This window comes from Trichogramma pretiosum, unplaced genomic scaffold, assembly GCF_000599845.2.
Source record: "Trichogramma pretiosum strain Unisexual culture from Peru unplaced genomic scaffold, Tpre_2.0 scaffold39, whole genome shotgun sequence".
Classification (NCBI taxonomy): Eukaryota; Metazoa; Arthropoda; class Insecta; order Hymenoptera; family Trichogrammatidae; genus Trichogramma; species Trichogramma pretiosum.
In genome coordinates, this window is record NW_019640828.1 from 1,198,836 (window position 1) to 1,215,045 (window position 16,210).

At 41.9% G+C, this 16,210-nt stretch overlaps 1 protein-coding gene across 3 annotated transcripts in view; it reads left to right on the forward strand.

Moving 5' to 3' along the window:
* The window catches only part of LOC106659613 (receptor-type tyrosine-protein phosphatase kappa), a 95,602-nt gene that overhangs the window by 77,607 nt on the left and 1,785 nt on the right, over window positions 1-16,210 (forward strand). For 2 of the 3 annotated variants that reach the window (XM_014382229.2, XM_023463354.1), the window contains 10 exons: window positions 1,713-1,828; window positions 10,092-10,179; window positions 10,633-10,709; window positions 10,810-10,944; window positions 13,253-13,396; window positions 13,567-13,724; window positions 13,806-13,941; window positions 14,025-14,274; window positions 15,436-15,512; window positions 15,598-15,843. In XM_014382229.2, coding sequence (XP_014237715.1) covers window positions 1,713-1,828; window positions 10,092-10,179; window positions 10,633-10,709; window positions 10,810-10,944; window positions 13,253-13,396; window positions 13,567-13,724; window positions 13,806-13,941; window positions 14,025-14,274; window positions 15,436-15,512; window positions 15,598-15,843 — 1,427 coding nt within the window. Of the gene's footprint in view, window positions 1-1,709; window positions 1,829-10,091; window positions 10,180-10,632; window positions 10,710-10,809; window positions 10,945-13,252; window positions 13,397-13,566; window positions 13,725-13,805; window positions 13,942-14,024; window positions 14,275-15,435; window positions 15,513-15,597; window positions 15,844-16,210 lie in introns of all 3 variants that reach the window. The other variant, XM_023463353.1, reaches the window with a different exon arrangement.

Here is a 16,210-nt window from a genome sequence, read left to right on the forward strand (position 1 = left end):
TCCTCTTTTCTCCCTCATTAAAAGCTCGGCTCGTATTTTCGCATACACGCGCGGAATATGCACGTGCATGTGCGACAGTGCACTGTGCAGCGCAGCTCGAGGAAGGAGGATGAGGAGGAGGAGGAGGGAAAGATTGAGCTAGTTCGACGATGCGAACAGATTGTCCTATGAATTCGAATGACTTGATTCAGTCGCGTGCGCGCGACAATCCCGAATCCTTTATCCCGATTACCAAGTTAAGCACTCGTGTGTCTACGGGCTTTTACGCGTCACGCGCGCCACGAGCAAATTATTCAGCGGTGATTCGAAAGCTTTCTTAATAGTTTTGAGCATTAGTGATAACAATTTACGATTGGCGCGTCGAATTGTGACGCGAGGTAGCTGTGAATAATTTAGCATGTGTCGTTTGAGAATAATGGAAGATTTTACGCCATAACTACATATGGCAAGGAATGGCAAAATTATATCCTTTAAATTAATGTAAAAGTGAAAAGAGTTTTTTTCCTACACGAAGAAAAATTCATGTAAAAGCATTACAATCAACGTGATTTGATTTAAAGTGTTTTTAATAGTATTAAAATAAATTTCATGAAAATTTTTCAAATTAATTCAAGTTAAATCAATTTTTATATGTAATTATTAACTTTCTACCATTGAAAATAAATTATCGATCAAATTTAAATTTATAAATTTGAATCTTAAAACTTAAAAGTATTAGAATCATAGTTCAATAATAGTAGATTTTCTTACAAGGGGGAGAAATGAAACTTCCGCATGCACGTGATATGAGGGTGTTTCATTTTTCGCCCGTGTGAGAAATAATATTTTTTTCCATCCCCGAGCAAAAGTTTTCATGAAATTATCCAAATAAATTAAAAATAAAAAAATAAATCCAAGATTTCAATGCACATAAGGACTTGCATTTGTTTTTTCTTTCGCATCGAGGTCCTGACTTGTCGTTAGATTGTGCAGAAAACAAAGCGGTTTTGGTTATTACTGACTTTTATACAATCAGTAACATGTGCATAATTTTTATCGCGTAATTATTATAACGTCTCTACGTATTGATGTGTCTTCGACAAATTGTTGGCCAAGTAATATGAACAATAAAATTATAAATATTACGTTGCTAGGCTGAACTGGCCATAGCAACCGCTGCATCTGCCGGGCGCGCAGAAGTGGGCAAAAGTCCTTCTTTTTCTAGGCTACGCGTACGGCGGATGGTAAAAGAAATTGATAAATTTGCCTGAAAACTGTAACTTGATTTATACAATTATTTTGACTTTGTCACTTGCAGATTTAAAGAAATAGAGGTACTCGCCATCTCGTGGCAGAGACTGGTACTAATTATGCTTGAATTTTCATACATGTTTGGAGCCACCAATACGAAAAATACATCAGTATTAAAATATTAATTTTCAATCAAAATGTTTAAATTTGAGTATAGAATTAAAATCTTTTTTTTCAATTTTTATTTGTATTAAAATTAATGTTTTTCAATACATGTGGGTAATAAATACGTACACGTAAATTTTAAGAAAGATTTCATGTAAAACTATTCTCGATAAACTTGCTTGATTTTTAATGCCTCATGATTTTACGTGCATTAATTTTAAATCGTTTTTTAACCTTATAACTTAAAGACAACAATTAAAAAAAAAAAAAAAACGTTCAGCAGTGATCTTATGCAATCGTGTCGTTTGTTTCAGCAGTCGAGGAGATGAAGCTGGGACCGACGCTACCGATGACCCCCATACCGCTGGACAGTTTCTTGACGATCTGTGATATTCGAAGAAAGTTTCCCGTACTTTACAGAGTCGAATATCAGGTTAGTCGCTTGAGAAAGGTAAGTCATCGCAAGCTCCTTTCATTTCTCATTCAGTACATCCTCGGTTTTATATATTATTTTTGTTAATAATAATAATAATAATAATTATGTGTACACCCTGAAGGGTGTATACATTATAGAGAGTCCTCGAGAAATCTTCAAAGATACACGTAAATATATTAATAATCATCGTCGTAAACGTTTGATCGTTTCAATCTCAAATTTTCATTAATAATCATGCGCAAAACGAGGAAGCACATTAAAATCGCTACATTAAACATTTCTTTCTGTAACGAGCCCTCGAAGCGCACCCCGATTCCCTTTATATATCCACGATATTACGGCATCATAATTTTCCGCGCATTGAATATTTCGCACGGCGCAACTCGTAGTTAACGTATATACACATCAAGAGACCCTCTGTTGCGCTGCTGCTGCTGCATTATATAGTCTGAAATTTTCACGAGTTCGGAGCCGCTGCTGCTGCAACGTCGTCGTCTTTATCTATCGTTTTTTTTCTCTCTTTTTTTTCCAATTCGACACACGTGTACCTATGCGCTCTCACGAAAAGTTCGGGGGTTGAAAAACAGAATGAAATATTTATCCGTTCGTTAGCTTTGAGTGCAGCGGCAGCAGCAGCAGCAGCAGCAGCGTACACGGGGCTCGCAACTATTATATTTGCTCCGGCTTCAAAGTTCGAGATTAGGAAAGTTCTCGTATATGGCTGAAATGATATATACATTGCGTTATATATATAGGAGAGAGCGTGTTAATCATACACGAGAGCTTTCTCTCTCTCTCTCTCTCTCTCTCTCTATCTCTCTTGCGCGCACTGCACTAGCGAGTTTAAAGGATAATATTCATGCGGCGCAGGCAATTAATATAACGCGCGGCAGAAGGGGGGTGGATGATATACAAAACTTTTCCTGCGCATGGGACTGTGCCCGTTTGATCAAGAACGCATCTGTGTGTGTGTATGTGTGTGTGTGTAATGAGATGCTTGCGGATTATAATCGTATAAGACGCTCGCTCTGCGTTCGATGGGGGGAATTAATTGGATTTATGTAGGACAAATTATCGGTTACATTCAACTATGTAAAGAGCCAATTACTTCGGGGAGGGGTGGGGCTGCTGATGCTGCTGCGCATGATCTCGAGTCTAATCCCCGTAGCTCTGCATATAGTGTGTGTGTATGTGTGTGTATAGTACGATTTTCGCAGTTCGAGAGATAGAAAAGCGTACGGCTAATGTTTCTTGTTTTTTTACACATTGATTAAGCTCAAAGGTTAAGGGTTTGAGAATTAGTCCCGAAAAGCTCCGTGTTTGGTATTATTTAATTGCATAAATTTAGGGGGGTACAGTAATTGACGCTTTGAGAAAAAGATCGAAAAAATTTTCGTATAGGAGAAGGTGCGAATCGTCAAGGACTCGGATCACTTCGGAATATTTTTTTTGAACATTTGGACGATTTTTTGTTCAATTGTCACTCTATACTGAGCGAAGCATTTTTTCAATATATTCGTACTGAGTAAAAAGACAGTCCCCGAAATTCTACCATAATTCTGGAACAGTTTTTGTGGAGTACAGAGTTCGAAAAGGCGCAGAAAAATATTCACAATGGCCAAAAATCAGGTGGAAAGTTTACAAGCAATGTTGAGGCGCGTCGACTGGAACAGCGAGGAAAGCCGACACAAATTTCTCTGCGAATTCGACTCTTCGATCGATTCTTTCAACGAAATTGACTGTTATAAAACAATTTTTTGACGCGGACAGATCGATCGTCTTCTCATCGATTGCATATATTGCACCGGGGGATGAGCCCGACCGGCTCCACACGGCCAGCACGGCTTAATCGACGGATTAGTTGACGTCGGGGAGAAATTTTTTTATTCCTCGCTCTTCGCCACGAAGTAAATTGTGTTTGGGGGAAAACGGACAGTACACCGTTCCACTCGGACTTATACTTTTAATGTTCGGATGTAAATAAACTGTGTAAATTTTTCGTATCGTTTGTATATGAATAAATCAGAAAAAATTAATTCATTAATTTGCTTGACCTTTGATTCTTTGATTTCAATTTTATTTCAGTTACGTTCACAAAAATCATGAAGAAGTTTTATAATTTGAAGCTATTCTTCCACGGCTGCTAACTGATTGGAAAAGTCTTGATTATTTTTTCTAAATGAAAGTTTTTTAACGCGGAAATGTCATTCTCAAAATTGTCCAACCAACTGAAATCACATTGCACGTTCTATACTTGATAAACGAGATGGTCACTCGAACTTTGATGGTTCAAATTTTCGTTTATCGACTAATTTTTTATATTTTATCTCATCTTTTTTCTAATTGTGTCTTTTTCTTTCTCTTTCTTTCTCAAAAACGATCAGTTACCATGAAGGTGCAAAGAAGATTGTTAACCATGTCTCTTTCTCTCTCTTTCTCTCTCTCACTTTCTTAAAAACGAGTATGAAGCATGAAGTTGTAAAGAGGGTAAAAAATTACTTTTGTGCTCAAGAGTGTGAACCAGAAAAATTTTTGAACGAATTTATAAGTTTACGCTACACTCGAAGAATACAAAATTCTTTAATTACGGGCAGTATCCCCGATACCTCAGAATTTATAATATGTCTGAGTACTCGTTCTGCCTAACTCGAGCAGTTAAAACGTAAACAAAAACTCATAGCTCGCTCGCACGTTCAACGTCGTAGTTTTATTGTTCAGTCAGTCAGTACGTATACGTTACGTAAACCCGCGTGCGAGTGATTTTCGCGACAGACGGTACACAGAAAAATATCCACGATGAACGGCCAAGATCAAGCAGAAAATGTAATGGAAATTCCGAGACGCATCGACGGGCTCAGCAAAGGAATTCGACACAGTTTTCTCCGTGAATTTGACTTTTCGATTCAACGATTCGACGGCTCGTCCGACGAAATTCACGGCCACGGATTAATTTTTCGTCACGAGGAGATCGATCGTCTTCTTATCGATTCCATACACTGCAACTACGGCGACGACGACCCTCACCACGATCACAAGGCAAGAAAACGATTGATCCGATTTTTTATCAGAGCCGGCTACAGAGACGAGGTCGTGGATCCAGAAAATATCGCAAATCCAGACGTGGTCGAACCTCGAATCTTGCGTCGCACCACGGCGATCCATCACGCGGCCAAACTCGGCTTCTACGACCTCGTCGAGGACCTCTTCAAGATCTACACGCAGTTCGGGGTGAACTGCTGCGACGCCAGCGGCCTGACCCATCTGCACGCGGCCACCATGGCCGGCTGTTTCGGCGCCGTGGCGCGATTTCTCGAGCTCGGTCACGACGTGAATTGTCGCTGGCCACAGACCAAGGACACGCCGCTGCACATGGCGCTGCTCAGAAATCGGGACCTGATCGTGCAGCTGCTGCTGGATTACGACGCCGACCCGTTCAGGCTCAACGAGCAGCGAGTCGCTCCCATGCGACTCATCGGCCGAAGATCCTACTTGCCGGAGAACGACCCGCTGATGTGGTATCTGACCAACAGCATGAAAACCTTCGTGGAGTATTGGACGATGGAGTTGTATATGAGGAAGTCGGGACCGACGGAGGACACGGTGATCACCTGCACCATGATCGTGGAGCAATCGGACCTCGAAACATTGTGGACGGATATCGTGATGCCGTTGTCGCAAGACGAGGATGTTTATTACGACTCGCCGAACGAGGATGAGAGCGACTCGCAAGAAGAGTTTGGATATTACACGCAAGACGAGGATGAAAGCGACTAGCATGTATATCTTTTAATATCTGATTTGTATACATTTTCGTACATTTAAAAAAAATGTAAACTCTGTAAATTTTTCGTATCGTTCGTATACGAATATTTTATAAAGAAAAATGGACTTATTCAAAAACAAAAAAAAAGGTTGTTATCGCTAATCTTAACATTCATTCATGGTAAATGATAAAAATAAGTTCAATTCATAATATTACACACACCGACTTCGAGACTCTCGAATTGCTATATATACGTACAACGCAGCGAAAACCAGTGATTCAGCTCGACGTGCGGTCGGACGTGTATATTATAAAGCTGCACTTTTGTCGCTGCAGCAGCGCGTGAATGACCCCACTTCTCTCTCGCGCGCGACGTTTCATCATATCGGAAAAGAAAAAAAAGGGCGATCGATTTTCTCGTTAAAGGAAGTGGTATATAGCGGGTATTATTGCTCGAGTTGGGCATTCTTGGCACGAATCGCGTCGTTATATACATTTTTATACCGCTATACCGAGCTGTCTCTCCGGTTTTTGGTCAAGGCTCGTATGTTACGCATTATTATACACTTAGACTCGTAATGAGAAATTGACGAGCCTATTAGGAGAGGAGGAGAAAAAGAAAGGAGGGTCAAAATTAGTCACCGGCGATGAAAATTTAACGAGGCTCCAATGATTCAGCAGGATATAAAGAGCAAATTACATCGGATTCGAGTGGAGGGTCGCAATAGCTGTTACGTCTTCCACGCTGTGAAAAAGAGAGAAAACAAGGAAGAGAAAGAAGATCGAGTAGGAAAAAGAAAAAAATATATGTGCCATTCGTTGCACGATTCATCCGAGCTGCTGTGCGCCGCGCAACGGGGCTTAGAGCAGGTCCAGCCCTTTTTAAGGCTTCTTTCAGCGCGCGGGCGTTTTAGCAAGAGAGTCTCTTCTTTCTTTGGTCGCATATACGTGTGTATGCACAGTAGAGTAGCTCCGCTCCACGTACGAGAGGGGCTAAGGTTTTGTGCCATTTAAGCGAGCTTGGTTTCTAGCTGGTGTGTGTACAAAAAGCGTGGTGAACTCTCGTCGTAGAGAAGCAGCAACCTAGTGCAAATTGAATGAGATTCTTCGCTCACTCGAGGGCTTTTTAGTGTGTAGAGAAAGAGAGAGAGAGAGAGAACATCGCTTATTCATCGCGACACTCATTATTTATATGGTATGACTTTTTACCGCTTAACTCTTCTCTCTCTTCCTTTCGACTTCTATAAATGCACAAGCGAGACTCTCTTCGTCTGCCGCTGAATGGATGGCTTTTAATTATTTGGCAGCTGTACAAATGATCATTGTAATGAATTCGCATCAGCGACGTCGGCGGCGGGTGGTAGTCTCTCTCTCTCTCTCTGTGAAAGGAGAACCGAGAATGAATATTATTATACGCGTCTCATCCTGGTTTGCTATATATACAATAATAATAACACATCGAAGCCCTATATATTTCTCATTCAATTGTGATTCGTACGTACGCGCATACTCGATGCGGAATGCAAAAGGACAATGAAAAATGAGAGGGTATAATACGAATTCTATTCTTCGAGCAAACAGATGTGCGCGCGCGGTTCTCTTTTGCAGTGCGACGATATAGAGTTCATTCGTTCGATCGAAAATATATGCAAAAGGGTTTTCTTTTTTTCTTTTTTAACGTAAAAGACAAAAATTCAATCTCTCTCCGGCAAAATAAATCATCTCGAACACACACTTTTACACATCCGTGCGCAGAGCTTGTATCACCCAGCGCGCGCCGAGTTATACACACGTTAGTCGCGTTGAATACATTTACATGCGCTTGGAGAGAGAGAGAGAGAGCTGCGTAATGCAAAGCAGCGGAGTCATGCACACAGACACAGAGTCACACAGATGCATCCGACAAGTTTATACAGGGTAGGCGGGTTGTGTGTTGGTTGAGTTGGTTGGTTGGTTGGGCGCCCCCCCCCCCCGCATGTAAGACGGTAAAGTTTCTTACGCAGCCCAAGTCTCGTCGCGCGGAAGCAGTTTGCAGTGTACTACACGTCTGCGTATGCGTAATAAGTGCGCACACAGGTATGTGTAGGTGTGTGGGTGAGATGAAGTGTCTGCTGCTGGTGCAAGTTAAAAAAAAAAAGGAGAAATACGTTTTCAAGAGACTCTCGCGAACTTTTCTTCTTCGCGTCTTGTACTTCTAGAAATGGAGAGTAAACGAGCTGTGATAGTCGTACGGTATAATAAGTAGGGAAACTCGGCGACGAGATTGCGTATTTTATAATAATAATAATAATGATATATATTTGAAACGCTGATTTGGAAATTCATGGGATGTGGCGCGCGAGGAAGCAAAAAAACATGCTGTTTGCCCGTTAGCCGCGGGAATTTAATCACCGCAAAAAGATTTCTGCTACAACGCACAGAGGCGAGATGGAACTCGGTGCGAAAGCTCGACTGCGAAGACGACGACGCTACACCACTGTATACATACGAACGTGAACTTTCGTCTTAACTTTTGTTTGTATACATTCTTTGAAGGATAAGAGAGTAAGAAGAAGGAAAAAGAAACTAACGAAAACAGCGAAACTATTTCGCAAGACGATAATAGAATAAGTATTTACTAGCTTTTAAAAATAAAAACTACAGCTATATACGAGGGCTATACTATATAGCTACTGCGCAGCGTGAGAGAGAGAGAGAGAGAGTAAATAAATTCACCGATACATACCTTCGTTGTAGTAGTAGTAGTGAGAGTAGTAGTACACACTTATACACGTGTGAGGGCAGCAATAGCTCAGCTGTGCGTGTGGTCGGGGGAAAAGTTTTGCTGCAGAAAGGCAGCAGCAGCAGCAGCAAACTGCGATGTCAGGGCGTAGGACGCGGGAGGAGGAGGAGGAGAAAGAGTCGGATCCAAAGAGAAAGTTAATAAAGTACCGCGGGAGTTGCAGCAGCAGCGGCACTAGCAACGCATTCGTCTAATGTCGAGATTCGAGATTGTACAAAAATAGAGAGAGAGAGAGAGAAATCTTTCTGCGTTACTGCACTACTCTTCTTTATATACGAATCGGTTACGGACCAAAAAAAAAAAAAAATAAAAATGAGAGAAAGCTCATAAATGTTGATTTTTTTTTCTTCCCCCCGATATGTCAAGATTGAAAAGTGTACGGCTTCGGAGGTTTTTTTCGAAGGCAATATAAGCGTGTAAGTAAACTATCTCTCTGCTGCCGCGCGCTTGTGTACTCGGAAATTTTTCGGTTACACGAAAAGGGGAATTTAATTAAATCGCAAAATATATAAAGGAGAGAGAGAGAGAGAATTCCAGTTCTGCGGAGATCTCTCCGGTAAATATACCAATTAGAAGGTCGAAAATCGCACGCGCCTGCAAAAAGCTGACGTATTTTATACAGATATATATAAATATGAGAGAGAGAGAGGCAGAGCTTTCCTGGGGCACGCGCGTGTAATAAGCTCTCCGGGGCGAAATTCAAAATATTGTATATATAAATTACTTACAGTTGGGATGCCTTTACAGCCGAGGCGAAATTTTGAAATTAAACATTTTTTTTTTCGTTGCTCCTTCTTTATTGTAAATTTGGAGTCGAGGTATATTATTATGCTCTATGAAAGAGCCCTATAGCCCAGCGCGAGATTGGAGTTTTCCGTTTTTTGGATATTTATTTTCGAGTAGGGTACCCCCTATATAGCTAAGTCGCATGTAATTTACTACTTTTTAAAATTAAACATTTTTTCCATGAGAATGCGTACGCTTACATAATAATTCTCATTCGGCGGGCATTCATTTACAGATGCAACGTATAATATATCACGTTTTCGCTATATACATGTCGCATTCAGCTTTGTGGCAAACAAAAAAACCACGTTTATTATTTTACCTCAAGTTTTTTCCTCTCTCATAAAAGAAATGAGCAATACATTCATGCGATGGCGTTATTATCTTGTAAAAAATAAAATAAAATAGAAAAAAAAATATAGAGCGAAAAAAAAATCATCCCCGCGTCACGTTCAGAACTTTCCACTTGAACTTCATGGCTGGCGACACTGCGGCGGCAACGGGCGGCGGGCAGCGGCGTCGCGCATACGTATACACGTCAAAATATTTCTTGCAAAGGACGTGTAGCGAATGCAAACGACAGGTTTTTTTTTTAACGTATATATCAAGCGTATCATCGGCGTGTCATTTTTGTAACTTTGAGTTAAAAAAAAAAAGGGAAGAAAATAATAATAATAATGATGAAAAATATAAGCGTAGAGAGAAAACGAAAGAAACGCATGGGCGACATGTGCGTGAAAGAGCCGCCGCCACCGTCGTCGTCGTCGCCGCCTCTGCATCGCCGAGATGAATAAAAGAAAAGTGGGATAGAACGTGTCACGCGCGCGTGGCTTTTTTTCGCGCTCTGGCGCGCGCAAATTTGTTTTATTCTCACTAAATCATTCGTTTTCTTCATTTTTTTTTTTTTCGTCGGTATTTATCTGTTGCAGGAGGGAACGAGGGCCAAGCCTCACACGAGCAAGGCCGCCAACAAGGAGATAAACAAGCACAAGAATACGAATTCAAAATGTATTCCATGTAAGTTTTCTGAAGAATTTATCACCGTTTGAACAAAAAAATTAAAATTTCTATCGCCCCGTCAATCTTCGTCGTCGATGAACTTCTCTCTATTACAAAAAAAAAGTATATATCCTCGCGCTTACTTTAATTAACCGCTCGGTCGGTTTATTTTCTCATCGCGCCGCGTCGCGCAGACGTCCGCGCGACTAGGACGACGTAGCGTAACAGCAGCTCTTGACTGAATCTTTGCGCAAAACAATTTTATTACTCGCCCCCGTTTCTACTCTCGGGGCCAATGAGTTTCGCGCGGCGCGCAGCGTCTCGCAATCGAGCGCAATATATATATATGTATAGAGTAAAAAAAGGGACGAGAGAAATGCTATATCGGTCGATACAAAAATAAAATAAAATAAGGGAAGCTAATAGCGAAGCTGCTCTCAATTTCTTCTTCTTCTTCTTCTTCCTACGCAGACGACTACAACCGAGTGGTGCTGAAGCCGATCGAAGGTGTACCAGGCTCGGATTACATAAATGCCTCGCACGTCAGTGTAAGTGCTCCTCTCAACTCTACATATACGTATCTCGTATAATGATATCTCTTTATTATGAACGAAAGGAAAATTAATCTTTTGTTGGCCCTCTTCGCAGAGTATACTGAAACCGAATGCCTACATCGTAACCCAGGGACCCAACGACTATACGGTCTGCGATTTTTGGCGGCTCGTCTGGGAGCAGAACGCCAGCTGCATCGTCATGCTCACCAAAACGTTCGATTTCATCAAGGTACGTATAGCACAGTGCAGTACAAATAAGTTTCCTCGGATCACTCGTTCACGCACTATTTTCCGTTTTTTTTATCACGAATCCACTCGCGGATTTCCGAACGTTGCGACGAATCAATCTACCCTTTGCCGAATGAAAAGCCGGCTGCTTCGGAAAGTAGAAAAAAAAATTTATCGAAATGTTTTATATACGTCGCGAGCGAGAGGCGAAAAGAAAAATAGTTCTTCGTTTCGATAATGATTCTAATCGTTCGTACATAATGAACACTATTATTTAAAATCAGATGTTAAAAATTGCAATAAACGATACCGAACTTTAATCAAATCTTTGTTAAAATTTAATGTAAAAGTACCGGTATTATATGTCAGTCTTCGCCGCTGGATGGCGAATACATAATCACCTACAAACCCGCGAGTCGAACAGTAGAAGTCATTGTATAAGTACGGTTTTAGTAATGGTTAACGTTACATACTGATGCAGTGTAAAATTCGCTCATAATTAAGCTGGTCTCTGCCACTAGATGGCGAGTACTTTTATCCGTTAAAATCTGCAATTGACGAAGTAAACATACTTGCATAAGTAAAGCCACGGTTTCGAAATTGTCAAAGTATTCTTTAACTCTACTATCCATCACTTTTTTCGTAAGAGAGGTATACATTCGATGTAAATATATTTCACAACAAATATATTTAAAAATACACAGTCCTAACGCGAGACTCGAAACGATCGATCAATCGCCGTTATTGTTATTTTTTTTTCCTCTACTTTCGTTATACTTTACTCTCTCGACGTATATCGTTGTAAAAGCATGGTATATAAACTACAACGCGCGCGAACACACCCACGCACGTATATATAGCTGTACGCGAGAGAAGAGACGCACAACGTAAAATTGCATTTTGCGAGCTTGCGCGCGGAAAGAGCATCTTTTTCTCCGTCGAAAATTAATGACCTCTCTTATACTCTCGTAGCTCGTCCCAGCGAGCGCATTATATACGCATTGTCGAATCGTGCGCAAGGAATTTCAATTTACTAGCCCGAGAGAGAGAGAGACAGTCCAGAGAGCTCGGAGTAATTCATTTACCATGTACAATAAAAGCGGAGAGAGAAAGAGAGAGAAGAGAAGCTACGACGAAAATGTCGCGCAAATGTTACAATGGCTAAGTATTAGGTCAAGCAGCAGCAGTGCAGCAGGCGCGATTAACGGTGCGGCTGAAGGCATTAATGAGAAAGAGAGACAGAGAGAGAGAGAGAGACTTTGACATTTTTCAAGCCTCTTATCCGACCCCGCAAGCTCGCTCGTCGTAAACTATCTTTTTCCACGACTCGTCCGTGAGAGAGAGAGAGAGAGAGAGAGATGGAGAGAGAGAGAGAGAAAAAAAAGAGACTAGATCGGTTCGAGCTGACCTACATATTAAAAAGTCTCTCTCTCTCTCTCATCCAGTATACGCGCGGCTTTTTTGTCAAAACATTTCCTTCGGATCGTAAGAGCTGTTTTTCTTGTCTCAAAAATCTCGGACTTCGATACAATGGATAACGGGAAATGTTTTGCAGTGGATATATAGTTTTACATACATCTGCATATCGCGCGCGCGCATATCCTTTTATAGCCTCCGTAGCGGGGGCGAAACTTGGAACGCGCGAAATTACCGCTACACCAGCTCTTGATGTTACACGAGGGGTCGTAACGTATTATGCATATATGCGTATACGTATATGTATCTCCGCGCAGTCTGACCCAGCAGTATATAAGGTACGTTACGTAACGAGTTTAATATCTCTCGGGCGCAGACACTCGTCCTCTCTCTGGACGCGCTTATATATTATTACAACGGCCAACTATATATAATAATAATAATAATATAAATAAAAGCGAGAGGTCAGACGTATACAGTAAAGCTTCCGTAGCGGCTTTTAGTACTGTCTATTTACTTTTGCCGACGTTGGGGCCGTCGCAGCTTCTGTTATTTCAACGCTGTATGACAAATCGAAGGGAATCAAACGTTCCGCGAGGCGAGGCGAGGCGCCGACGACGGGTGGTAATATTTCAACGTCTCTCTCTCTCTCGTCGATACACGCGTAAACGCTTTTCGCGAAGTTGACTAATGAATTTTCGCGCGCCAAAAGAAAAAAAAGAAATATTTTTCACGCGCTGATAAGTAATAAACACGTATAGTGTATAGCAGCGATGCGCACAGTTGGTGCCGGACATTTTTCATCGTCATCGTTTTTTTTTCTTTTTCTCAAAAATGAACGAGTCGACGTGTCATCTCTACACGATAATTAATCGATTTTGTACGTCACGCAGGTGATGTGCACGCAGTATTGGCCGGTGGACCGCGACAAGGAGGAGACCTACGGCGAGATCACGGTGCGCGTCCTGGACGAGGAGGAGCTGGCCAACTTTCGCATCAGGACGCTGAGGATGTACAAAATGGACCCGACGAGGACCGTAAGTGCTTAATACACGTAAATTACACCCGATGCATTATGCGACATGTTTTACGACGCGAAACTTTTCAATTTATCGTTTTTCAATGCGAGTAAATGCCACTCTCCGATAGCGACTTGGCGCGCGCACGAGAGAGAAAATATTTAAAGTATCCAAATGAACTTTTTCAGACGATCACGGAGGAGCGCAAGATTTTTCAGTTCCACTACACCGAGTGGCACTGCCACACGAATCCCTTCAGCAACGCCGTGCTGGAGTTTCGCCGGCGCGTCCGATCGATGCTCAACTCGATGCCCACCAACGATGGACCTATGGTCGTTCATTGCAAGTGAGTGTTTCGCGCGGGGGCGCAAGAAATCGAGTGAACGATCGTTATGATAAATTATTTTTTTTTTTCCAATATTTGCAGCGACGGAGGTGGCAGGACGGGAGTGTTCCTGATGATCGACGCGAACCTCGAGCTCGGCGAGGAGCAGGACGCCTTCGACATATTCGGCTACTTCAACAAACTGAGAGACGCCAGGCGGGGTCTCATTGAAAATATGGTAAGCAGCGTGAAAAACTAAATCAAACGAAAGAAAAGTCTACGCATACACGTGTATCTATATGTGTGTGCGCCCGAAAACAGGACCAGTACAGATTCGTCTACGACACCCTCGAGGAGTTCATCAGCTGCGGCATCACCTGGTTCCCGGTGGGCGAGCTCTCGGAACGCCTCAAGAGCAAGAGCATCAAGGATCCGCGCACGCGCAACAACGAGTACGTGCGCGAGTACAACAAGGTCTGCAAGCAGACGCCGCGCTTCACCATCGGCGACTGCGCCGGCGGCCACAGGGCCGACAATCGCGAGAAGAATCGCGACGTCCTCGTCGTGCCGCGTGAGTGACATATTCCAATACCTTCTATGTTGATTTTTATGTTGGTTTTGTTACACTTACGTGACTCTTGGATTGAAAATGTTGACTTTTCTGTAAGTACTGTGAATACGTGAACACCAGTTTGAGTCTCCACCGCTAGAGGGCGAGTGTACCATTATTTATAAATCTGCAAGTGGCAAAGTCAACATATCTGTATAAGTACACCCAAGGTTTCTCAAAAGAGAATCTCCATCTTACTCACTTGGAATTTCGTTAGCGACTATCTGATAATATTGCACATTGAATTAACTAACTTGAATTTGATAATATTTACGAATCTTGAGGTGAAAGTTTAAACCTAAGTAAATGCAGCAACATTAACCCATTACTTTTCAGAATGACGAAATTTCCCTTGTAAATGCAACTTTTTCTATGTTTTAGACATTGAAAATGCTTCGCACATATATAATTTGACGTAAAATTTAATGCCCTTTCGGAATCCGGGATTAAGATTTCTAACAAAATCTAGATGGCAGGTACCTCTTGCAGATGAAATCTGCAAGTGACAGGGCGAAAATCAATTTATAAGTTCAAGCAAGTAATATCAAATATTCAGTAAAAAATTTTATTGTAGCGTTTTAAGAAATATGTTTGAAGTATAAGTTGTGTACATATGTCGCAAAAAACTTTTTCTTCAAACTGTGCTTCAAGCAAGTTGGAAGTAACTAAGTACGAAGTTCAAGCAAGTAATATCAAATATTCAGTAAAAAATACTAAATAGATATCGCGTTTTGGAGCTCGCACAGGTGGACTTGGTCGGTTTGGCATTCTGCTGTACCAAGCTGTAGATCAAATTTTCGGACTTTCTGGCATTTGCACATCAAAGTTTACACTAAACATAGTTTTTTTATGTCATAAACGCGATTTCGAAATAAATGGAGTTGGTCGGTTCTCCCTTTCAACCATAGATATTATTGTAATAGAAAAGTCCTTATAAAAGACCTAATCAATCGTGATGTATTTCAAAAAACTTTGAATGGCAATTTTTTAATCGTCATCCTATAAAAACAACAACAACGTGAATGTCTGAAATCCAACGAAATAATTCACGCAGTTTTTTCTGAAAATGTATAAATCTCATTAAATATCATATTTATCTCACCGACATTTTTTTCTGTCCAGCGGACAACTTCCGACCTTACCTGACGAGCTTCCAGGGCAACACCTTCACGGACTACATCAACGCCGTCTTCGTTGACGTAATTATACCACGAACCCGATTTAATTCAGGTTAAATTTTGTCCATCTCTCTCCGTAAACCAAAGCTCTTTCCAATGTCCTCAGGGCTACACGAAACCCCGGGAGTACATCGTGACCGAGTGGCCGATGTCGCGCTGCCTCGGCGAGTTCTGGTCCCTCGTCTACGACTACGAGTGCTCGGCGGTCGTCGTGCTCTGCGTGCCGCCCGCCGACTCCACCAGCTATCCGTCCTTCTGGCCCGACGGCCGCCACTGCAAGACCAAGAAGTACGGGCCCGTATTCACCATCGAGCACATCAGCCACAATCATTACTCCAACATCAAAACTTGGGTAGTTAACATACACAAACAATTCCTTGACGGCGAAGTAAGTATCGAATTCGTGAACAAAAAAAAAACTCTCTTGGGTTTTTTTCTCTTCTGTTTTTTGGGATTTGCGCGCCTTCTTCCGCCTCCTCTGTCTTCTTCTCTACGCTCTACGCTCTTCTCCGCTCTACGCTAACCAAAACAAACCAAAACCAACCAAAAAAAAAATACTACCACCACTTGGCGCTGGCGTGTGTTTGGTGGTGGGCGGCGGTGTCGACAACCCTTATACATGGCTGCCCGGCGCTGCTGCCTCGCTTCAATAAAAACTTCTTCCAACTTTCGACTGGATAACAACTACTGCGCTGCAACAACCAACCAATCAACCAACC